Source organism: Aythya fuligula, chromosome 19 (genome assembly GCF_009819795.1).
Source record: "Aythya fuligula isolate bAytFul2 chromosome 19, bAytFul2.pri, whole genome shotgun sequence".
Classification (NCBI taxonomy): Eukaryota; Metazoa; Chordata; class Aves; order Anseriformes; family Anatidae; genus Aythya; species Aythya fuligula.
The window spans coordinates 9,612,114-9,637,157 of NC_045577.1; the positions used below are offsets into that span (position 1 = coordinate 9,612,114).

A 25,044-nucleotide genomic window follows, 5' to 3' on the forward strand; every position below is an offset into this window, starting at 1 on the left:
TTCTATGAGATTTAAAGGTTTTATTGGTTATTCTGTGTTTGATCCTTAAGAGTGTAGACATGAGCGTGACCCAAGGTGTCTGGTGAAGATTAGCACTCAGCAGACAAATTCTCTGTACCTCAGACACTCACACACTGCCCAGCATTTGGCTGCAAACACCATGAGGCTCTGTCTCTTTGTTGAGTCCCTCAAACCATTTGCCTGCAGCTGAGCTGCCCACACGCCATTTGGGGAACACCAGCACAAGGCAGATGGATTTCACGGGTCTCCTCCCTTCCTACAAACTTCCCTGCAAAAAGAAGCACTGGGACGTACACCAAGGCCTTGTCTCTGCCCTGAAGATAGTCTGACATTAGACATTAGGAGGAAATTCTTCACTGTGAAGCACTGTAATGAGGCACTGGAACAGGTTGCCCACAGAAGCCATGGATGCCCCATCCCTGTAGGTGTTCAAGACCAGGCTGGATGGGGCCTTGACCAACCTGATCTAGTGGTATGGCAGGGGGGTTGGAGTTAGATGATCTTTAAGGTCCCTTCCAACCCAAGCCATTCTACGACTCTATGCTCTCTTCATACCAAATTGCTCTGGCTACTGCAGTTTCTTGCCCAGTCCCCTTCTATCCATCCATCCTGATGCCACAAGGCTCCAGGTAGAGAGTCTTTCCGAGCACACTCACTGCAATCCCAGCTTCAGTCACGATTCCCATGCCAGCAGCAGGGTGAATGCAATGTTAACCACTTCCAGAAAAAAGGGGAGCTCAGCATGGGCACTCATTAAGTTGGGCCCCATGGAAGCAGCAGTAGAGGGGATCCTCCATCACCTCCATTTTACAAGGTCATGATCAGCCTTACAAGGAAGTGCCCAGGTTTCATCTTTGTGTCACATGCACTGCCTACACAACGCCTGCAAGGACAACAAGCCTAATGCTATAAGTGGTCTTCCCCCCATATGTAAGGATCCCCTTACAAAGCATATGAAGGTGATTTGAACAACCTAGCCATGGGCAGAAGATGACTTCTCCCAATCCTCTCATACATCCAGAGCAGAAGGCGTAAGAAAGATCAGTTTCCAATGCCTGAAAGAGCTTTTTTAATCTGAAACCTGAAGGGACACATCCATGCAAATGTCTCACAAGCCCCATTTAGGAACTAGGAGGGCAAACTTGACTCAGATACAAGAATCAAGCACACTCCTCCCCAGTAGTGATACTACTCCCCTCCTTACATTGCCCCCACTTCCTTGCCCTTCCCACAGCAGGTCTGCATCATCATCTCTGCATCTTCATCTCTACATCAGCTGCTGCCCAAAGGAGCCAGAAGGGGTGACTATCTCCAGCATATCCCCCACCCCCCCCAAAGCACAGTGATGAACTTCTAGTCTGGAAATCACACAATGCCAAAGATTCGTAACTTCCCACAAACCATTCTTAGCTCTCAGAAATTGTTTTCTGTTTTTGAACAAAGAGATCCACTGACCACTAAGAAATCCAGTTTGTAAAGGAAGAACAGGTGTGCAGCCTATGTTTTACGTGCTTCCCATGTGAAAAATGGTAGCTCAGCTACAGTCGTGCATGAAATGAGATGAGAGCATGGTGAGTTGTAGTCTGGGAACTGGAGGTAAAAACATTGTTCAGTGGAGGCAGGCTGGGGACAGCATTATTTACCTGGCCATTTCAGAAAGCCAGGCATCCTTCCTTACTAGAGGGTGTGATTATTGGAGAAATCACACTCCAAAACATTCCTCCTCTCAACACACTTAGGTACTTGGGCAATGCGGTTATTTCACAGATGAGGACCAGAGACGCCAAATGGACCAGTTTGCATGGTGAAGTGGCAAGCCCATGGTCATACTGCAAGGAGTACCAGATATCTCTAGGGTTTCAGATACCTGCTGCACAGAGCTGGATGATCAAGGCCTGATGGAGCTCAAAATCAGAGAATGGTTAAGCCTGGAAGGGACATCTGGGTGCACCTTGTCCAACTCCAGCACACAAGCCAGGATTCCTACAGCAGTATGCCCAGGGCCATGTCCAGGCACCTTCTGAAGGCCTCCAAAGGAGGGAGTCTCTACTACCTCTGGAGCTGATAGCGATGTGATAACCTTATGCAAGCAAACCATCTGTAACTTGGGGGTTAACATTTATAGCAGGGCAGAAGGATTGCTCCCTCGAAACCCCACTGGTAATAGGTTTACACCAAAGTACATGATACTTGCCACTTGTTCCTGAAGAGCTAGGTTGGCTTCTGCAGAGCTGCCAAAAGCAAGGATCATGTTTGTTCCATACAGATGTGATTGGGAGGACCAAGCAAATGGCTGCTGCACCACAAGCCCTGTTTCAAAGTCACTTTCCTTGATCCTATCCATATTTCAGAACATCTCCAACTGAGCCCCATTAATGTAATTGATTTTTAATGGCATTCTCAAAAACGAATGTGAAGATTTTAACGGGCTATTAGGTTGAAATTAAGCCTCACCTAAAATTTCTTCCCTAAAAACAAAGGTTTCCAAACATGTAGGGTGTTATCCATTCCTGCTAATGGACTAGGAGTTGCTGACCTGGAAGAGGGACACTAATTCCCCGTATTCCACTCCACATAATATTGATCCAATCACTGCTGAAGATCAGAGGTTTGTAATTACAAAAAGTGGAGTTCCCTGGTACAAGGGAAGGTTTTTTCCTGCTTCCCACACAAACAAGATCAGAAAGCAACTCTAGAGGATCTGAAACAGAATTTGATAAACTGGAAGACTTTCAGGGGGAGGGGAGGGGAAGGGAAGGGAAGGGAAGGGAAGGGAAGGGAAGGGAAGGGAAGGGAAGGGAAGGGAAGGGAAGGGAAGGGAAGGGAAGGGAAGGGAAGGGAAGGGAAGGGAAGGGAAGGGAAGGGAAGGGAAGGGAAGGGAAGGGAAGGGAAGGGAAGGGAAGGGAAGGGAAGGGAAGGGAAGGGAAGGGAAGGGAAGGGAAGGGAAGGGAAGGGAAGGGAAGGGAAGGGAAGGGAAGGGAAGGGAAGGGAAGGGAAGGGAAGGGAAGGGGAAAATACATGCCCTGTTTGCTTTTGTTCTCTGGGCTCCCAGAGAAGTCCTAGACATTGGCTGATTTCTCAGATCAGGCCTTCGAGACCCAAACAGCTGAACCCTGCCAGTGGTTATAGCCAATGGCTTCGACAGTGCTGCTTTCCCAGAGATGTTCATCCTGCTATAAACCATTGCAGCCTCCATCCTTTTCCTGGGGAAAGAGATATTGGGCAAAGACTTCCAACTTCTCTTTTTTATTCATTACCTATAGTCACCATAACTTTTCAAACTCTACCCATGGTTTCACAAGGCCAGGACATTACCCTGAAAGACTGACTTTGCCATAGCTGGCATTCGTCTTTCTCAACTCAGCCACTTCTGCTCCAGCAAGAGTTGAGCCACTCCTTTTTTATTCTCTGGCAAATCAGTGACAATACTTCTGGACATTTTGACTCAGAGCATGTCACCTCCCCCAAAGGTCCAATCTTTTCTCAGGTTAAAATCTGACAGACACCCACATTTGCAATTTCCCCTGTGTGGCACACCATCGTTTTAACACATTCCCCGTGGTACATGAACACTGAGCTCCATGCAAAATTCTCCCACTCACTGTGAGTGAGCATCTGCATTTCTAGAAGATTATGCTGTTGCCATTTATTTTACTTCTGATTCAAATTTTCCTCACTTGATTTCAACGTTTTTGAAGACTTATTTTTACTTCTTTTGAGAGATTTTAAACTCACTTCTTTTCAATACTGTCAAACAGTCTTTTTCACTAGTATATTATGAATTCAGGTACCATCGTTATCTTCATTTTTAAAGGGATGGAAATATGGACACAAAAGGGAAAAGCAATGGCTGCAAATCTTCATTAGCCAATGGAATAAGCAGAAAAAAAGAAGAAAAGAAAAAAAAAAAAAAAAAAGACACCCAAAAATCCCACTCCATTGCTCAATCTGCTAGGAAAGGGAACTGAAACTGTATTATCCTGGATCTGTCTCAGACACAGCATTATCTGCAGCTATAGTCTCATGTTCTTTCATGTCTCCCAATTAAAGCAAGAAAATTAGATCAGACAACTTCCTTTGTCCTTTTCACCTCTCGTGAAAGTCAGGGGTTACCATGATTTTATACCTGTTATAATTAGCTTTAATGTTGTAACCCAGGAGGAAAAGAATAGTGTTCTTTTAATAATAGACTTAGGGGATCATAAAGAGGTTTTTTATCATCTTTTCCACAACTGATAGCTAAGTTTATTCTTTCCAAATCCTCTTGGATTTTACATAACCAATTTAAGTATTTTATTCCTTTCTATTGCAAAATAAACTTGAACTATGCAACAAGCTCAGGATTCACCCAGACAATCCAGGCTAGAACTTCTGGAATGTATTGCTCCTGCCCAGGAAGCTTGTAAACAAGGCTTGGATTTGGCATCAGGAGACAAGAAAGGCAAACTTTTTCATTTCAACACATCTCTCAGAGCAACAATAATCTGCATAGATAAGTGATGAAGATACAGATGTTATCAGCTAAATGCTTTTGGGCTGATACAGCATCACTTATTCGGAGCACGTGTTTATTAGCTTTCAAAGATAACGTGATTTAAAAAGAAAAAAAAAAAAAAAAAAAAAAAAGACATTTAAGGAGTTTGCTGGACTTCAGTCTTTGTCCCTAGCATCATCTCCTTGAGAAGGCAGAACCTTTAGCCATAGCAGCCAGGATGCAATGATACACACCTATCAAACTGAGACTTCAGGCTTACATCCATCTTTTCCCCAGACCTACTTCTGATGCCCATCAAGAAAGGTGTTACCCATCTACCAGTGCAGAAATAGGTCACTGCCACACAGCCTTTGGCTACCACTCTTAACGCAATTTGGAGGGCCAGAAAAGAGTCAGATTTGTCTTGGTATTGAGATGGAGGTACATTAACAATACTACCCAGCATGAGAGCTTTGGTGCCTGATTTCTGGCAGTTGGATGTGTTGTCATTCCTGCTCAGTGCTTCATTCAGGATAAGGTCCCCCGTCTGACAAGCTAATTTCATCTGCCAGATGTTCCAATACTTGCTTCTATGTTCCAAGTCCTGCAAAGTTTAGGGACTGCAGCCAAGGGGAGCCCTCTCCTCCCAGCACAAGGTCAAGGTGATGTTCCATCATGGAAAGAGAGCAGGAACACTTCTACAGCGTGTAGCCTGATCCACGCTCCTCCCCAAAAACCAGAGCACCTTTATCAAAGTGCCATTGACAGAAATTACCTTGGATTCATTTTCAATGAGTGACAGTTTTCAAACCCAGATCTTTCCCTGAATCTTGGCCCCGCAGGTTTTGAGGGCACACTTAACACAGTACTGAAGCATTGAAGTTTTTCCTCTAAGCTATAGCACAGCTTGCAAAAAGATGTTTGATCTTTAAATCAGACATTAAGTGATGGAATACCACTACTCTTATTGATATTGTTTCATGTATAAAGAGATGAAGTTTAGCCCTTGACACACTCTGCTGCATTTCACAGGTCATGTTGTAACAGACTGGATTGCTGCTCTGGAATCATTTCTCCAGCATGATTCAGAAGAAGTTACAAGATAAAGAAAAGGACAATTATGAAACAGTCTGTTCAGAATTCCACCTATCTCCTTTCAGGGAGTAGCAGGAAGTAAAAGGGCCTAATCATCCTCCTTCAAAAATCCATTTCCTTTCTGGTGAATCTTGATGATCTTGAGGCTCTTTAGGTCTCAAGAACCAAAACAGACCAGCTGAAGCAAATTCTTGTGACAGCAAGTTCCATGAGTTAATTATATTTCCATTAGTAAAGGAGTTCTAAAACTTCAATTTCTTTGCCGATTCTTTTTGCATCCTGCCAAAATAGATAGAGAAACACAATTTCCTCTTTTCTTTTTTTCTTTTCTTATTTTTTTTTTGAACTATCTTACCCTTATGAGACTTTCCTCTTAATTTTAACTCTCAGCCTTTTCATTTCTCCCTAAATAGAGATTCTTTCCCAATCCTTTAATCATTTTCACAGCTTTCCTCCTAAGCTCCCATGCCCAAACTTAAGAAAAGCTTTATTCAAGGATGTTGGTTCAGGATGTTCAAGATGGGAAACAGACAAAAGACAGTTTAATCTTCCCTTTTTCTTTTAGAACTGGAAAGTAAGTTGAAGACCTAACCACCTGCATACATAGAAATGGAGGTGGGAGACGGAGACAAAGCCATTTATTGTCAGCCGTTTAGCCTGACCAAGTCAGGAAGGAAATATTTAGCTGGCCAGGCTCCTTTGCAAGCATCAGGCAGCTTTCCAAACCCTCTAGCTCACACTACAGGTTTGACACGTGCCACAAGTAGGAAGCAGAACTTATTTCTCAGCCCAAGCTGCCAGGCTTCCCCACTGCATGAAAGCAGCCTTCCCATATAGCCAGGAGTTCATGCAGTGTCATGCAGTGACACCCTGCTGTCACTGAACTCATTTACAGAGGAACCCTTTCCTTGATCCTAGTTCTGTCAAATTCTTCAACACAGAAAATATCCAGGATAGTTGGAATTGGGCAAAGACCATCTCCAGGTACCCACATGCCAGGCACTGACCACAGAGCTTGGGTTACCTACACAGAAATCTGGATCCACCCATTTTCTTGCTTCCAGTTTCCAGCACTGAAGCCTTGCCCTGGTCAGGACATCCCAAACACCTTGTTAGTGATTCAGCAAGAAAAAAGCAGAAGACCAGTTTTCCACCTCTACTAAATTTCCTGGATGCTTTCAGAGAGCCCTGGGGAAGACGGTGGTCCCAACACACCAAATCCTTTGGGGGTGAGTGGTGAACTCAAGGGTGGTTGTGCAAACGTTATGCTGTTGCTCCTGGCACATAGGATTAGATTGCAATTAAAATTAGACTGATTTTCTAAATCTTCCTTCTTTTCAACAATCACAGTCAGGTTCTTATCATCTCAGATGAGGAGGCACTTTGCCATCAAAAGCTGGCCACTTGGGAACTGGGACACAACAGCAAGAACAGCAGTTGAGAAACACGAGCCTGAGAAAATCCTGCACTCCTCCACATCTAATCATGAGACAGCACTCAACACCACATAGAGGGCTTGGGTGATTTGTATTGCTTTTTTTCCCTTTTAACTGGGAAGGAGTAAGAAAATAAACATTAGAGCACTTCAGATCTGCATTTTTATTCATTGTTTTGATTTTGTAATCCTACCATTTATACCCAGCTGTAACAGCAGCCAGATGTGCAATGCTTTCCACCTATAGAGAAGAGCAGGCAGTTAAGCAGATGCCCACACTACATGACTGCCAGGGTAGGATCAGACGTTAGGGACAGATCACAAGGTCCAAAGTCCTCTCCACACCTGCAGTCTCTATGATTGCCTTTGCATAGTACAGCTGGTCCACTCAGAAGAGACAACATTTCCCTGCCACCTTCCTCCCTTCAAGAGCCATAAAAAAGCTAAAAACAGTGTCTGGACTCTGGACTAATTATCCTGGCTGGCTTTGATTAAGCTCTGGCTGTGATGAGAAAGCAGACCTCCTTTTCACTTGCTATGGCCATTTTTATCACACAGCAGTCCAGCTTCAGAGCCTGCAGGTCAGGGAGGCAGAGGCACCTTCAGATCATATCCAACACTCCCCTCTTCATGGGCAAAAACCTTCAGAGAAGCATAAACAGGCACAAAGCATGGAAATCAGCACAAAAATGGGAAACTAAAGAAATGTGTGTGTTTCCTCTCCATCTGGAGAAAAGCTATTTGTTGGTGTCTCATCTTTCTGGCTTGTTGCACAGTACCCATCATTTATCAGTTTACATACCAGGTATTCAATACCTTGCAGTCACTTCTAATACAGTAAGAAATAAGCATGTCAATCTCATTACTTATTGCCCTTGAGAAATACACTGACCTGAAGTGTTCAGTGTGCCACAACAGGGAGAGCAGAGCCTTGCTTCGAGCTGACATCTGCCAGGGAGGGGCTGCACCCACCTGCAGGTCCTCTGAGGGTCCGTGACCATCTGCAGCCTTCCTCTGAGCACAGCCCTGAGTCCTCCTCTGCTCAGGAAAGTCTCCTTCCAATTTAGCAGCCAGACACACAATTACACACCTACCTGCTCAAACTCCCCTACCCACCCCAACAAAATCAATGCACAAAAGCCACTGTAAGTAACAGGAGAAACACAAGCCCTAATTAACAACCCAATGGGCACAGTACAGCCTGGGACCCCCTTTGGTTGTTGCGAGACAAACCCATATAGAAAGCAAGCACCAGTCCCCAAGTAAACTGCTGCCCCACTGGGTAAAACTGGTCATAAGAGTGGATAAAAGGAAGCAGAAACATTTGCCAAAGTAAGTTTAGAGACCATAAATCATCTCTCCCTCTCCAGTGTCTTCTCCTTTGATGGAAGCTGTTTCCTAAGCTCCCCAGTGTGGCTTCAGCTTCCCAAAAGCCCAGATGGTCAAGTGACAGACAACAGGACAACTTCAAACTATTTCAGACTGTTCACATGCCCTCTTCTCTTCCAGTTTCCAGCCACTTGTTTTCTCTGCCTTGAAAAAAAAAAAAAAAATTGGTTTCTTGCCTTCTTCCATCACAGCTCCCATACACCTGCCAAACCTCCGCTTAACACCTTGCATTCAGGAAAGCAGGTAAATTCCATTTCCCTTGTCACATTTTTTTTTTTATCTGATTTAATTTCAGAAGGTACCCTTAGCTTTGCTGAGCCAGCAAGTATTCATTCATCATTGGAGCATAAAATAAATTGGAAATAGTGATCAACTCCATTAAAATCTAGAGGTTTTGCTTTTAGCATGACTCATGTGCACAATGCTAATAGCAATCACAGCCCTCGTCCATCACCACCCATACTGTATAACCATGCAAAGAGACTTACTTGTTTTCCATGTGATAATTTATCAAGATGAAGCTTGTCCCTCATAAAGTATCCGTTTTCCGTGCTCCTGTTGCTGCTCAGCTTTGCTTTCTAGCACAGACATGCCAGAAGGTCCACGTAGGAAAGGCACAGAGAAATCTGCATGTCCCTGCTCCTGCCTCCTTTATTCCCTAGGTGTCTAGATCTAAGGCTTTATAAAGATAGTATAAAGAAAGCGCTGAGCATACTGTCTAAAGCATTGCTGGAAGTACTTTCAAGAGATTTTACTTTTTTTTTTTTTTTTTTTAAGGCATTCAGATTATTACGTTCTACAGTTATTTGGGGGTGGGGATTGAACTGTTCTGGGGAGTACACAAATGCCAGTCACAGGCCCTGTAATTCAGCCATCCTACTCTACAGGCTTTTGAATGCACAGAGATTTGTGTGTGAAGAAAAAATGCTAGAAACTCCAGGCAGCTACGTGTATTTGACAGCTTTAGAAATCCCAGCCCTCATCCAGACATTCACTTTCCTAGTGCTTTCCTAGTCACATCACACCCCACATCCTGTCTGGGACCTACATCCATCTCAAGCTGAAAGATCAGAGATCTGCAGCCTGCCGTACAGACCAGCCTCAATTGTACCTACGCTTCCCCCTTTGATAGTCATCACCGCAACCAAGACTGCTGCTGCTCCTCATGCACTGCGCCAGGAATAGCATCTCAGACTGCCCACATACGAAGATGATCCTGGTAACTAGCAAAGCTAATATCAAGGATGAACAGGTCCTTATTATTAAAAGAGTTACCTTCCAGATTATTAGCATCACCAGTGAGGCTAGGAGCACATTTCTGTCATCCAGACAATCAAGATAATTCTAGCCTTTGTAATTTGTTCCCAACAGCCTGAGACATCAGTAATTGCACAGATACTTTGTGCACATCATTTGGCAGCTCCCGGCCTGGCACATGCTGTCTCTGCCAGTCCCACCCAGAGATCCAGACAGCTGATCCAACTGGCTCAAGGCACAAACCAGGACTCTTCAAGTGTTCAACGCAGGCTGATTAAATGAAGAAAAAAAAAAAAAGAAAAAAAAAAAAAAACTAACTCTGCTCATAAAGGACAGAACATGAGCTTGTTAAGTGCTACATTTATTTATACCAGTCTTAGCAGCTCTCAGTGTTGGACAAACACTGCATGTGGTCACGGTCACTGGTCCAAGAGGATACTCTAAAACTAGGGAAGGAGCAGAACAGCAGCACAGGTCAGTGGTACACAGAGCAGCTCTCAGATCAAGGGAGGTCAGGCAGCATAGGACTCTGACAGGGGAAAAGCTGGAAACTCATAAAACCAAAAGCATACAGAAAAAAAATCCAGAAGACTCTAAGGGAAACCCCAGGTAGCTAGTGATGGGAAAAATGGGATAAGTGGTAGCTTCTCTTCTGGTCCACAGTTAGATCATGAAACCTTTTATCCAGGATATGATGCAGTCAAAATTATAAACAGATTCCAAAATATAGCCTAGGAGGAGAGTCCACTTGGATTATCTAGTTTAAAAGTCATCACACCCATCTTTTCCTCAAAAATCCCTATACCTATGAAATTTGGGAATCAGGAAGATAATAGGAAGATAATGTTTTGTTCTCATTCTTCCCCTAGAATCCACACTATTATACAAGCTCCAGTGAGAGAGGAGCTCGTAGTTCAACCCAGCTTCAGGCCATTTTATCCAAAGCTCAGGACACCAGGAGAAATCTTATAAATAACTCCAACAGAAACAGGTTTCAACTGTAGAGGTCCTGAATGCAGGCTCCCTCCATTTGCTGCCATGTAACTGAGGGCAGTGGGTGTGGGGAGGACTTGGTTCCCAAGACAGCTGTGGATTTCTGAGTTTTCCACCCGAAGACAGGTTGCAGCAGCAGAGTAAAAAATCCCCTTTCTCCTCCCTTGGGACAAGTACATTAAGATCATATAGTCCCAGGCCAACTGGGCAATTGCATTCTTGTGTGATTTAGAGCTGCTAACGGGTGATGTCATCACTGGAGCAAATGCAAGCCCATAAAAACGTGAAAATAAAATGAGCAGGCGCTATAAAATGTGTGTCTCCACAACAGCAAAAAGCACATCGCAGTAGGGCAGCTTTCCTCGATACTCATCTACAGCTATAGGAGTTTACAAGAAATAACTAAAAAAATTACAGAGGAAAAGATCTTCCAGGGAGCAGCAATCTATTATTTTCCCAGGCCTTTATTAACAGCAGATCAGCAGGCTTCCTTGAAAGTAAATGAGAAAAAGGCACCGCGGCACTGCTGTGGAAAGAACCGGGGGAGTGTTTTCTGGAACAGCAAACCAAGCCGTTTGGGGCCACTGTCTATTAGTGTTCAGTTTAGCTCAATAGGATATTGATCCTGGCTGCATATAACAGCACCCTGATTTATTTTCTGATTAACAAGTGTGACTCTCTGATTTTGACAAGCAAAATGTCCGTCACTGCAGGCAAATAAAAAAATACATATTTATCAGTAATAACAGTACGCAGGCCTTGAGTGGCGATGGAAGGGGTGGTGACAAAAAAGAAGCAAGTGGGAAGGGTTACTGCACGATCGCTAACATTTACATAAGGGTAAATTCAATCAGTGCAGTGCCTTCCCCCACAGCCTCCTCCAAAACACACCCAGACACTGGCTGGCCCTCTTCCTATGGAAACAGCCAACGAGAGCAGAGCTGCTCTTTGCTTTTATGGGCTTTAGCTAAATGCTGAAAGTGAGATTGGATTTTCTGATGTTCACCATTTACCTTAAAAATGTACACCCACCAGCATTAACAGGTATACAACTCTGCATGTGATATCATGAAAATGCATTTCATGATCTCTCCTGCTTACATGGAAAAAAAAAAAAAAAAAAGAAAAATCAAAATCCTTCTACAATATTGAAGATCAGTGTGAAACTGAGCTTGGGAACTGAACACTGATCACTGCCTGGGAAGCATGAAGCAACATTTTTAAGTGGAAATCTTGCACAAACGGCAAAGGAAAGCTTTTGATTATGAGTAATAAAAGTATATTTCAGAAACTGATATCCTGCATATCCATATTTATAAGAATGCATAAAGCACAAGTTCAGCACTGTCCTTTTATTTTATTATTCTCTGCCTTTTTGCCTTTTGTTTTGTTTTGAAACAGATCTGTGATCACCTTCCCCAGAAAGGAAAATGAAAGCTTCATTTGTGCCACCAGCTCCCTGGAGAAACACCCAGGGCTGTTAGCAGTAAGCATCTCTACTCAGCAACCTGCCTTCGGTGTCTCGATGCAGAAATGCCAAGCAATATTCACTCCAGGAAGAGGCCATGCTCAGGCTCCTCTCGAGCATCAGCTAGCCAAGCCGAGGAAGATAATGGGTGGCTGAAAGCATTTCTAGCCTCTGAAGGAAGCCTGAGGAAGAGGAGCTTCTGCTTTCTAGCACAGACCAATGGCAACACAGGAATAAGGTAAAACACAAGGATCTAGGAAATTCAGAGCAAAACACAGCCAGCTAGGGAGGAAATACTAATTTAACCTCCCGTGTGAATCTGCAGCTCCCCTCTCAATGCTATTTCTCTACCATAGGTGTCTCCACATTAACAGTGGGTTTGCAATTACAGCCCCAGACATTTACCTAACTAAGCATTTACCTAACCAAGCACACTCGGTGTTTGCAGTAGGGCCCCTCAGACACCAAAAGTTGGGCACAAGCTTAAGAACCTCGCTAAATCCAGGCCTCAATTTAGCAGATTAGCAGGCTGTGGGTTTCCTCACTAGAGCTAACTCCTGGGCTTGATGTTGACTGGTTTACACATTGCTTTCCCTGCACGGCCTGCCTGGTGGGAAGTCCATGTACAAGACAGTTTCAATGCAGCCCAGCTAGCATCACCATTGGAAACCAGAAGCTTTGACGTTAACAGGATTGTACTTCAAAAGAATACGCGTGTTTGCAGATGGCAACAGGGTTCCTTATTACAGCTGTCTAATCAAGCCGATATTCCGCAATTATGCTCAGAGATCAAACAGCGCTGCAAACAGTGCTCACAATAAAACTGGCACCAGTAAGATGCCCGTGTCACGCCTATAGCATTGCACAGTTGTTTGTGACTCCACAAGCATGGCACACAGTGTTTCAGATGCTGTTGCAAAACTTTGAACGTCTGCATCACAGCTAGGCAGTTTTTAAATGTACATTTTTAGATTCTTGGCCTGTGTTCATTAAAAAACAGAAAAAATCATGTCCAAACAAATACCTATATGGCTTTAATTCAGGACAGTTTTTACGTAGAACCTAAAGTACGGAACCGTTTGAGTCAGCTGAATTCAAACATGTACTTGAATGTTTTGCTGAAGGGTAGATTAAAACATGTGCCAAAGTCCTTTCCAGAACTAGGGCCTTGATTTAGTGATTTATTTTTTTTTTTTAATGTTTGTTTGGTTTTTGTGTGTGTGTTGTTGTTTTTTTTAAACACACAAAAGGGCATAGTGCAAACTAGGAACCAGAACAGACCATCAGTGCAAATAATTGTAACGTCTGTATTAATTCTCTTTTCATCCTAGTACCCCCTATGTTTCCAAGTATGTAAATCTGATTCTGCTTGTGGCTCCACTGAAGTTTCTATTGATTAAATACCCAGCCCCAGCAGCAGGAGGATCAAGCCCTGCATATTTATTTTCTTCCTCAATACATAAAGAACTCCCTTTGGCCTCTCAATTGCTGTATCACATGATACACTGAATGCAAATAGAATTACAGTGCTAATGCATCTAATGAATATATTTGTATATGTATGCAAGTGTTTTCCTACCAGCATCCTACTGTACACCACTAAGCAGACCAAAGAATATATATGTCCGTCACACACAGGTGTGTGAAATGAGCGCCTATTAATAACAAGAACCAGGGTTCATCTTCATGGGGAAAAATTAACCAAGATCATTCCAAGATCAGGACCTCACGCAGACCTTTGGAAACCCTAACATTTCATTTGGAGCTTTAAAGCGCAATTTGTAGACTTTAAGAGTTACTTAATGTTTGCATTTTCATTATCCACTAGCCGTACCTTACATGTACATGTATATAAAAATAGAAACCGTTGCAATGCATAACAAAACTGTGAGCATTTCCAAGAAACAAATTAGTAGTATCATTTCAACCAGGGTACAAAACACAAATAATGTTTTCAGCTGCAGCCTTACAAGACATGTGCCCTCCTTGAATTATTTTCAGCAAAGTTATTTTGTAGTAAACCAAATGCATTCCTGCATAAACTTCACTGATTTCTGAGTTATAATAGCTTAAAGATGGGATGCATTTAATTTGCTAGCTCACTCCACATTGACTTTTGAAGTCAGCCTGTAATGTCAGGAGAAAGATTGATTTAAATCAGGTTCAAGTACCTAGTGGCAATTAGAACCTGCAAAGCCTGAGAAACGTCAGTGAGCATCTGGATGAGAAACATACCAGCATATGTACAAATAAATATCCTCAAAACTTCTTTTTACTTGGTTCAAACAATGCTTTGAAAGTGACTCACTCAGCACAATAACCATTATTTAAAGACAGCAAGGTCACAAATACAGTTTTAGAGTACTATTTCACCACAACCACTCCCACCCCAACCTGTAGTGTAAGAACACCACAAATCAGAGCAAGACTCCCCTTTAAACTTGGGGCGAGAGGAGGTCACTTACCCTGTGAGGACCACAACAAAATCCATCACGTTCCAGCCATTTCTGAGATAAGAGCCTTTGTGAAAAACAAACCCCAGAGCGATGATCTTTATACCAGCTTCAAAACAAAATATTCCAATAAAGTACGGCTCAGTGTCATCCTGAAAAGAATAAAATCAGAGGTGTCAAGGAGATACCTGTGCTTCTGCACTCGCATCAGCAATTATATAAGCAACTATGTGCACCAACTTCATGCCCTTTTCAGCCCTCTGGACAGAGTTGAAGCAAAAAGGTTCAAGTGTACTGGAACTAAGCACAGAGAAAGATTTCAGAATTATTCACTCTGAAGGTAGATTTGGCTTTTTGCATGGAAAACTCTATTTGCCTTTATTCCAATGGTTTCACCCCACACTTTGCACCATTACTCAAGATTCTGGAAGGAGTTTCAACACTGAAATCTTGCTCCAAGGGTAAATATAAACTTGAGACCACATTTCTGTAATTATTGACATGGAAGAAAACACGCATTTTGCAATTCATCCAGGAAACAGAAACTAAAGAATATCTTCAGAAGTAACAGTCAGCACAGCAAGCTTGCAAACGCAGGCAGGAAATTATATCTTTATCATTTATTCCATCGGTTCTTACTTCACTCTTTTCCCTCTCTGTTCCTAATTTCCATAGCTGCAGATTCGTTTATTTTTCTTTTGCTGTGTAACCAATTCAGGGAGAAAACCTCATTCCCTTCTGTTATAGTAGAAGCAGTAAAATTTGTGTCTCAGGCCCACAGCTCCATGCCCTAGCTCACATGAGAGGAGTCCAAGTTTAGTCTCCATGGCTTTACTAAACATCTTCTCCATCTTTGGCACCAGATCCCTCAGTATTATATCGATAAGAGTTTAAACACAAATGCAGTGCCAAATACAATTATTCAAAGTTGGAAGAAATACGTGGACAAGAAACGAGAACAAAGTAAAAGGTGAAAGTACCAGGCATCAGTTTCAAGAACATGTTAATTAGCTTTGGCCTCTGTATCCAATTTCCAAGTGTGTCTTAGATCCATGATTTCTGCTGACGGCAATGGAAGTACAGCAGCCCTACCCAGAAGGAAGCAAACTCACAAATTAGGAAATTAGAAATCTTTGTTCCAGGGGCTTTGGCATTTCTGACCATTACAGCCAAAGAGCTGAGAAGCTGTTTGGTGCACAGTTGTTTACAATTTGCAATTCTGCTAATGACAAAAGGTGATTTTAGTTATCCTGTGCAGAAAAAACATGAATGTCAAGTGTTTGTGGTCACAGAACAAAGAAAGGAACAGCTTTGATACAAGCATTTATTTTTACAACATAGTAACTCTTGCTCAAATTTGACCCTGCACCAGCACACAGGCCATGCTTTAGGCACGGTACTTGTTACAGACAGCCAGGTTTTCACACATAGAAGAGCAGCATAATAGCACACCCCTCCCAAAGAGGCTTAAGCACTTAGCACATCGATGTGTACCCAACTCAGCAAGTCAACCATGAAGCACTAATCACTGACGGCACCTCTAAGCTGTTGGAAGTGACTACCTCTGGACAGGATTTTCCATCAGTGGCTGAGTTAAAAAGATTTGTTTCCAACAAATCAGCACCCTACACACACTTCAGTGACCCCAATTCTCCCCTATCCTTCACCCTATAACATCTCTAATCCCCTCCACCTTTCTTAACCTCACGGCTCCCCATTCCCATTCTGCTGTGGCCAGGCAGGAGGGCCAGCTACCTGCAGATCACGCACACGCACACTAACTGGCTAGACAGCAAAACAGAGCAGGTGACTGTTGAGATCACACTGTTGCCCTTCAACTGTAATGGAGAAAACAAAAATTGGCTTCTCCTTCAGCCAAGGTTTTTCTACAAACAGCAGCCTCCAAGCTCTCTGCTCCTCCACAGAACCTCACTGATCCCAGAGGATTCAGGGCCTGTCAGCTGCCAGACTGAGAAACTCCAGTCAGCCCAGTGCTATTTACCCACAAAGAAACAGGCATAAGGCACAGCTATCAGACGCTTTTTGACCCTCCCCAAACACAATGCAATAAGAGCTTTCTTCTAGCAGTTTCTCCACAACAAGAGCTGGAAGTATCCCAGGACTACAAGCAAGTACAGAAAAGAAGGAAACAAGAAGAGAGGTCAGAAATTGTCATTTGGGATTTCAGAAGAAGCTACCTTACTGCTCCTGCTCCTCGGCTTTCCCTTATGCACACAGGAGCACTCCAGCTCCCTTAGTCTACCTGCTCCTCCACCCCTTCTAGCTCAACAAACGTACAAAGTCTTTGCAAACAAAGCCCCCCACCGAGCCCAACCTTCACATCCCTTCCTACATCTACTAGTACGCCTCTAAAAACTACTCATCTTTAAAATAAAATTTTTAAAAAAGAAACCACCACCTTACCTACACACACTCTCCCACCTTACTCCCTCACTTCCTGAAAGCCTTACACCTACTCTGCCAGCAGCCGCTCGCTCAATCTAGGTCAGGTGCCTTGTGATTACAGCTCACAGCTTTAAAGGACCACGATTCAGGTACTCAAGGATTTTATAGAATATGTTCTTCCCAAAGCTAAGACTATGCAGAGCTTTTAAGAAGTGGGTCAAAAAAAAAGTTATTGTCAGCTTCTAAGAAAGCAGGACGGATCACAGATGGGCTTGGGTATTTATTACAAAGAAAAATTATCGTTGATAGAGTTGGGAGTGAGTAGCTGGGGAAAAAAGAGGGGCTAGAAAGAGGGTCTTTTCTAAAGCCTGTCTAAATTTAATCTAACAGCATAAGAATTAGAGCAGTAACAAGGATGGGATGAAAAACAAAACAATGCCCCACTAGGTAGTGGGGGCCTGTGGCTGAAGAAAAGGATTTTTGCATTACTGTGTGTGATGGAAGGAGCTAGAGTGCGAGGAGCTGGGTGACTTGCCCTGAGCAGCACTGAAAGGGCAGAGCTGTCGGCTCAGAAATCCTACTGCCAGGGCATCCTGCAGCCCCCTTCAGACAGGAGGCTGGGTGTGGGGAAGCAGGTGTTAATGAATATCAGTGTGTATGCTTGGAAGGAGGGTGGAGAATTTGGGCAGCAGCCAGAGCTGTGCCAGCAGGTTGTTTGCTGTGGACACAGCAAAGCTTGAGACTGGGCCAAACACACATTCAATCAATATGTTTCAGATCAGAAACAACTTCTGAGTCTGGAAAGTCATTACTATTCCTAGTCCATGTCCTAATGTCTTTCCTTGGCCCTTGGATGTGACAGCCTTGATAGGTTTGGGTGTGTAAGGCTTTGTTCATGCAAAGCTTAATATGAACAGCTCACATATGACTGCACAAAGTGCCTGTGGATAGCATAAAGAATTAAATCCATTAGCCAAGTGAGGGAGCTGTCATGATGAATATCTGAGAAAACAGTTATGCTTTGCCCTCACACCAAAACCATCTGGGGAAGCCAAATACTCAGAGCCTACAGTGACACGCAGACGAGCATCCTACAGACCCGCTGGTGTCTTCAAACATGGTGTGCCCCAAAGCAGGGCAGAAAATAGATTTCTTGTCCTGTAAGTTCTGACACTGTCTCTGTCAGGCTGGGACAAATTAATGATCTACTGCAGCTTCTCATGAAAAACAGAGAATTTCAGAGGGAGACAAAGAGAGCACTAGCACGCCTCAGGTTGGACAGCCAAGAACACTATGAGCAAGGCATCCACCTGTGAGGCCATTCATGCCTCAGACCTTGCCACATCTGGAGCTCTGAACACCAGGTGCTGGGCCACTCAGTGCAATTCCCTCCACACCTTTTCACTTGGCATCCCTCCAAAGTGAAAGAATCACTCAAAGGTACATTTCTACCTGAATGGTTGTGTTTTGACAAAGTCTTCAACCATTTGGATATAATTTGTCTGGATTTCATTAACAGGCTAGTCTCCCCCATCCCAATCTGGTAGAACAATAAGCATATATGCTTCCAGTTCTGCAGAAGCTCTAGGCAAAAAGAGCTAGGAACAAACCAAGCCCTGGAACAGGGTAGGTATGAGCAGTTTTTCTGTGTAACACACTACATACAGAAGATGGACTGAGAAAGATTACTTGTAACTCAGCCATTGCAACTCTTGAAATCTTGCATATACTGAGACATCGCTTTCTCTTCCCATGTGCTCAATTAACCCTGCTTGTCAGGTAACATGAGCACAGATAACAGCCAAGTGAGATTGCATTGCAGGTTCGTATCTTGGGTCTCTGGGGAGAAACATAGAGGAATATCTTGGTCAGCAGAGAAAAATAATGAAAATGTTTCTATTGACTCCTCCTTTGTCTTTTTCTCAATTTTAACAAATGGACAAAAATCTTAAGATTTTGTCTTTCTACCTATGGCACAAAGTATCTCTGCAGCTGTGTTTTTTTTCTTCAACAAGTCTGCCTACATCTCCCAGTTGTAAAACATTGATGATGTGCATCTCATCCTTAAGATGTGATTAACTCTTCAGTGATGAGACCTCACTCCAATTCAATGAACGCAGGAGGAAAGAAGATATATCTGTAAATCATTAACCAAAAAATAATAATAATAATTTAAAAATCCAATTCCATTCCTGCCAAAGACAGTAATAAAGCACCTGTTGTTATATATGGACTTATAATTTGGCTTAACAACCCTGAAAATACATGGGAATATTCACCCACTATAGCTTAACAGGGATTCATAACATTTTCAGTGAAACAACTTACAGTTTGTGGAAGCGACTGGAGCATTCTAAGGAAGTTTCACTTTGAAAACCAAAAGACAGTTTTTTGTATCCACAATGTTTAATTTTTAAAGCATATGTTGAAATAGAAAATTTAATGACTTGTAAATATCCTCACTGTCATTCTATGATAAACCCCTTTACACTTCAGTTACAAATGTGCTTTAGTTAAAATGGCCCTGGAGTATCTGGATCAAAGACAATGCTGCACAGCAGTACTTGGGACACAAATCAAGGGTTAATTCTGCTTTCACTGCCAAGGCAGAGCCTTGAAGATGAAGCCTTCACCTTGATGGTGAAGACTGTGCATTTAACTCATTCAGTGATCTTATGCTGTTTGCTGGTAATGGCACTGCCCCCCTTTGTAATGACTGGGACAGAAACTGAAAGTGTACATGCAAGTACCAGGCATGGAATTAATGCAATGGGGAACAGGACCAGCAAACAGCATCTAGGATCCCTTTATAAATCTAGGGATATAGAGGTGCATAGAAACATGGTAACTATAATCCCCCTTGCTTAAAATTACATATCACAAAGATTTACCAAGCCAGAAAATTCACAAAACTACCTTTCCTCTAGTCCATACATTCAAGGACCATAGATGGAACCCTGGCATTTCTCCAGCTCAAACATTGTCCTGAGTCTAAATCTGTGCTTTGCTCACAAACCCAGTAAATCTGGATCCAATAGCAAGGATCCCAAATCCAGATCACAAACCCAGATTTACTGGGTTTGTGATCTGGATTTGGGATCCTTGTTATCGGATCCCAAAGCATGCAAAGACATATTGTCATCTAATGGCAAAAAGATCAACACATATTCTTCACGTTTTCCTTATAATTTCTTAAGTAGAAATTGTTCACATAAAAAGAGACTTAGCAAATACAATGTAAGTGGGCACCGGTATCAGTGGATACATTTCCAAACAGGCAGTCTGAACTAGCTGAGCCTGAAGCTCTTTCTAGATCTATCACTTACACACTATATTTGTTTGTTTGTTTGTTTCTGAAGAATGAGATTGTGAAAGTTGCCCACTGGTATGGACCAGCGTTGGAAACTGTAGCAACCAGAAGACAGAGGCTCTAACTTTTGGCAGCAAGGCTAATATTATCTCTGTTTCAATTATTTAATATCTACATGTAAAACACATATGGATACATATTTATTCATCCTTTGAATATAAACCAGGACTAATGCATTTAGGCATAAAAGATGTTCCAGATCATTAACAGCAGGAGAAAAAAAAAATCAAACTAAATATTATCCTTTTTTTCCTATAGTGGTGGTAAATGGAAGAATGATTCTGAAGCTATTTTTATATTTCCTTTGAAATAAGGTAATTGAGTTCATTACCATAAAGCCTGCTGGTAAATTATTTTCCTAAATTCCTGCTTTTTTGGCAGAGAAGTGTTACAATCTAAACCCAAAGTTTGTATTGTAGGGTCCTTGATATACAGCTGTAGCAGGAAGAGAGCTGAAAGGCACGCGAGCCTAAAAGGATACTCTGTTCTACCACTTTCTGGGACAATAGCACAGAGGTTCATTTGATTCTACAGATAATTCTGAGCATTTGGCAGTCCCTTCCTGTCCTGGTCTACAGACAACCCAAGTTTGCTGCTCTTCTGATATACCGTAAAGTCCCGCTCTTCTCGCAGCTGGGCAGGGCTGGCTAGAGTGATGAAGCATTCTTGTGGAGATGGGATTGGGAGGTTATAGTTATACTTGTTGTCACTAGCTTATTTGTTCTGATTGTCAGTTCAATGCCATTTGCTTGCATGCAGATCTTAAAAATAGATACAAGCACCCACAACACTGGATGGCTGATTGCTTTTTGTATCAGACCAGAAACAAAAAATCTAAATAAATAAATAGAACTCACCAATCTCTCTGACATAGGTGTCTTGTCTCCATCCGGCAAATGTTGCTCCAGAGCCAGCACAATACAATTGGCTATGATTGTAGCTAAAATCATGTATTCAAATGGAGTAGGAATCAGAAGTTAAAGAAGAAACTAGACAACATAGGAAGAACCTCATCCAAATCCCATTTCTACCTAAGCAGTTACATTAGTTGCGTGTTCAAAGATCTCTCATCTGTTTTGAAGACATTCAGTCTCCTAGATTTCCTCAGTTCTTTCTGGAGTGTCTCTGGAAGAAGAGTAGGAAACTGGTTCTCTTCTTTGTGAGAGTTAGTGGCTTACACAAAAGCTGAGCCGCTCAAGGAGTACGGGAACAGGGATGAAGAAAAGAAAAGGTCCAAAAGAAACAAAAAGCTATTAATTATTATTTTTAAATGAAAATGACATGCTAAACTGCCACAGAATAAATAACACAGCTGGATGTCACATGAAAAAATATTTTTCAGAAAGACATTAACATTAAACATTGCCGTTTAACTTGACCGCATAGCGTAAACAAGTAATGGGCTAGAAAAGTTCAATTTAGAGCATCTATGCTGGGCCAAAACACGAATTACTGTGAGATCGCAACGCCTGCTCCTGACGAGAACCAAATCAGCACCCCATCGAGCTGTGCGAGGGAAGGGAGCCCACAGGACAGAAGCTAACCCAGCACCAGGTACCCCCACGCCTCTTGCCCTCGCCTCTAGCCCTGGCTTGTGGCAAGTCCCTGAGCTCCCAGGGCGGAGCCGCACCGCGGGCAGTACTGCTCAGCACCACGGGCAGCTCAATTCGGCACCATGGGCAGCTCCATTAGGCACTGCTCAGCACCACGGGCAGCTCCACTCAGCACCGCAGACAGCCCTGCTCAGCACCACGGGCAGCTCCGATGAGCACCGTGGTCAGCTCCTGCTCAGCACCGCTCAGCGCCACCCCTGCCCAGGCCCCCTGGGCACACGGCGGTGCGGGGAGCGGCCGGGGGCTCTGCCAGGAGGCTGCCTCCGCAGCACCGTGGGTGCCGTCCCCACGCCGAGCGAGGAAGAGGGCACCCAAGGGCTGGGCAGGGAGCAGACCGTATCCAGCCTTGCAGGAAATGCACTGCTCCGACTGCCACTGGGGCTTTGGAGCTTGTTTATTCAGGCTGAATGCAGGGAAGGAGACGTGGATAAGGAAATACAGCCCTGCCTGTGATTTTATAACAGGGACAGAGAGATCGATACGTGTGTGAGCTTGTTGGTTCAGGAGGAAAGGAAGTGCATTCACTCTACTGGGGTATATTTTTTTCCTGTTAGCCCCTCTGGAAGTGAAAGCTGGGGAAGCCTGAAGGGAACGGCCTCTGTGGCAATTGAAAGTGTTGCTAGGAGGCTGGGAGGAGGCCTTGCTGATGTTAGCTGGGATTATTAGGTGTGTGATATTAAATGAAAAGCAAACAACCAGCTCCCTTGAGATCACCAGTGTAATGCACTCCCGTACATGCACACACACACGCACACACTCATATAGTATATCTACTCCCTGGTAACCTCAAATAATCTTGGAAGAAGAGCCTGCTTCCCTTTCTCACAGCTTACAACCCCACCGTGTGCATTATTACAAGCAGAGCCCCCTTCTAAGGAAGATCTCTGCAGCTCACTTGGCCTAGAAGCTGGTTCTGAGACAGAAAGCATCTGCCCTTTTCACAATACAGCAGATGAGCCTTCTCTCCACTTACTGCCTCCTCCTGTCACGAAGCTTTGCTTTTTTTTTTTTTTTTTTTTTTATTTTTTGTTTTAGAACACCCTAAGCTTAGGCAAGGTTCCTAGTTCAAAGTGACAAGATTCATGTTGGTGCCAATGCATTCAGGAGGTGATGTACTAAAAACCCAGCTGTAATGGTTGTAATCGAATTTTGCAAGGTATCTTGGCTATCGATATCTCTACTATCAGTGCAGCTTCAATGCCAAGGTGTCACCATTTTTATCTTACGTTTCTTCCTCTATTCAGAGTGAGAAATAAGAGTTGTAAGGCTCTAAGATGGAAATAACAATCAGGTTTCATTAGCAGGAATCTCACAGATCCCTTTGCATTTGGTTTAAATCACAGGAAATGCAAATCTATGCAACTGTATATCTCACACCTAAATACACACCAGAATTCACGTATGCCTTACACCCCTGGCATAGTCAAAAGCACGCTCTGCCGCTCCCACAGAAGCAATTTTCTGTGATACCAAGCTACACGGCCGTACATTATGTCGGACACCAGGCTCCATGTCACACACACCCATCACACACCGAATCACACATGCACGTCTATATTAGCACCAGACACTCACCCTCAGCTGACTAGAGGGGTCTGTTCCCCCAGTCACCCCCTCCCCACCTTCCCCCCCATGCCCACACGCCCTCCCTGAAAGGATATGGCCATTCTGTTATTCGCTTGGCGTATTTCCGTATAACATTATCTTCACTGAAGATGAAGAGGGATCTGTTGACTGTGAAGCAGTTCTGTTTGACAGGGATGGGGTTGTAGAGAGCCATAGTCCTGGCTCTCTGAGCCATCGACTGCTTATACATCCTTTGGCCGGCCTGGGGGCCACCTTGCCGGCTGCTCCCTCTTCCAGCCCCGGCTGGCCCTCCACCTCCATAGCGTGTTGGCAGATCATCCCCGAACCGAGCCATCCTCGCAGTGCACGGAGCCGGGTGCTACAATCCAAACTGGCAGCCGAGGCGAGAGGAAGACGCATCACAGCGCGCAGCACTTCTCCCTCCGGGGGCTTCAGTTGCGGGGTCGGGATGGATCGCACCAAAATATAGAGCTGGATTTAAAAAAAAAAAAAAAAAAAAAAAAAAGCCTTCCCTTCCAACACCCCCTCCTCTTCTCTCGCTCTTCTCCTCTTCTCACCGGGGGCTGCCGGAGCAGGGGAAGGCTCCGAGGCTCCGCTCACCTCCCCGCACAGGTGCCGTGTCTCCGGCCCGACCTCATGGCCGGGGCCGCGGGGCTGGTGCCGGCCGGGCGCGGTGCCTCCGGCGGGGCTCGGGGCTGCCAAGGGGCCGCGCTGCTGCCGTGCCCGCCGCCGGAGCGCTCCGCCGTGCCCTGCCCAGCCCAGCCCAGCCCGGCGCGGCACGGCTCGGCTCGGCTCAGCCCGGCCCGGCCCCGCCGCATGTGATGCCCGGAGCCAATCCTTCGCCGCGGCTCCGCCCGCTCCAGTCACCGGCACCGGGAGGCGGGGAGGGAAGGATGGAGCCCGGCCGCCGCCGCCCACCCCGCTAAATACGGCGGAACCGCGGCCGCCCCCCGGGACGGCGGGGGAGGGAGAAATCGAGCCCACCGCCCCCCGACCCACAGGGGGAGGCGGGGGGAACAGGGGAGGCGACCCCCGCCCCTGTGCGTCCCTGCCCGGATGCTGCACCCATGCCCCCACCCACCCGCCCTGGGGAATAGGGGTGCCCCCCAACCCCTATAGTGTACCCCACAGAAGTCTGGGGCAATGGGGATCTCATTTTGGGGGTCTCATCAGCCAGACCCAACCCAGGAGCAGGGACAGATGTGGATGGAGGTAGGTGCAAGCCCCCAGATGTCCATGGACATGCAGGTGAGGTGGTGCAGAGCTGGGCACACGCAGCCTGGTTTGAACCTTCTGGACAACTTACTTTGCATCCCCCTTGGTTTGAATGACTCCTACAGAGCTCTGGATACCTTTAATCCTGTATTTATGGGTGAAATCCTTTAATCCTGTTTACTCCAACAGCCTCTGTTGCTCCCATCCACCACAAGTCAGAGCTCACTGTGCCTTGCTTCCAGAGCGCCTCACGCCAACAGTCGCTGCA

At 44.5% G+C, this 25,044-nt stretch overlaps 1 protein-coding gene across 10 annotated transcripts in view; it reads right to left on the reverse strand.

Moving 5' to 3' along the window:
- Nucleotides 1-24,052, reverse strand: part of LOC116496971 (voltage-dependent N-type calcium channel subunit alpha-1B-like) — a 280,195-nt gene extending 256,143 nt beyond the window's left edge. For all 10 annotated transcript variants that reach the window (XM_032200418.1, XM_032200421.1, XM_032200416.1 and 7 more), the window contains exons 1-3: nucleotides 23,636-24,052; nucleotides 21,219-21,324; nucleotides 14,598-14,737 (exon numbers count right to left, since the gene is read on the reverse strand). In XM_032200418.1, the coding sequence (XP_032056309.1) occupies nucleotides 14,598-14,737; nucleotides 21,219-21,324; nucleotides 23,636-23,895 (506 nt within the window). In that variant the 5' untranslated portion in view covers nucleotides 23,896-24,052. The remainder of the gene's footprint in view (nucleotides 1-14,597; nucleotides 14,738-21,218; nucleotides 21,325-23,635) is intronic.
- Nucleotides 24,053-25,044: the final 992 nt, after the last annotated feature.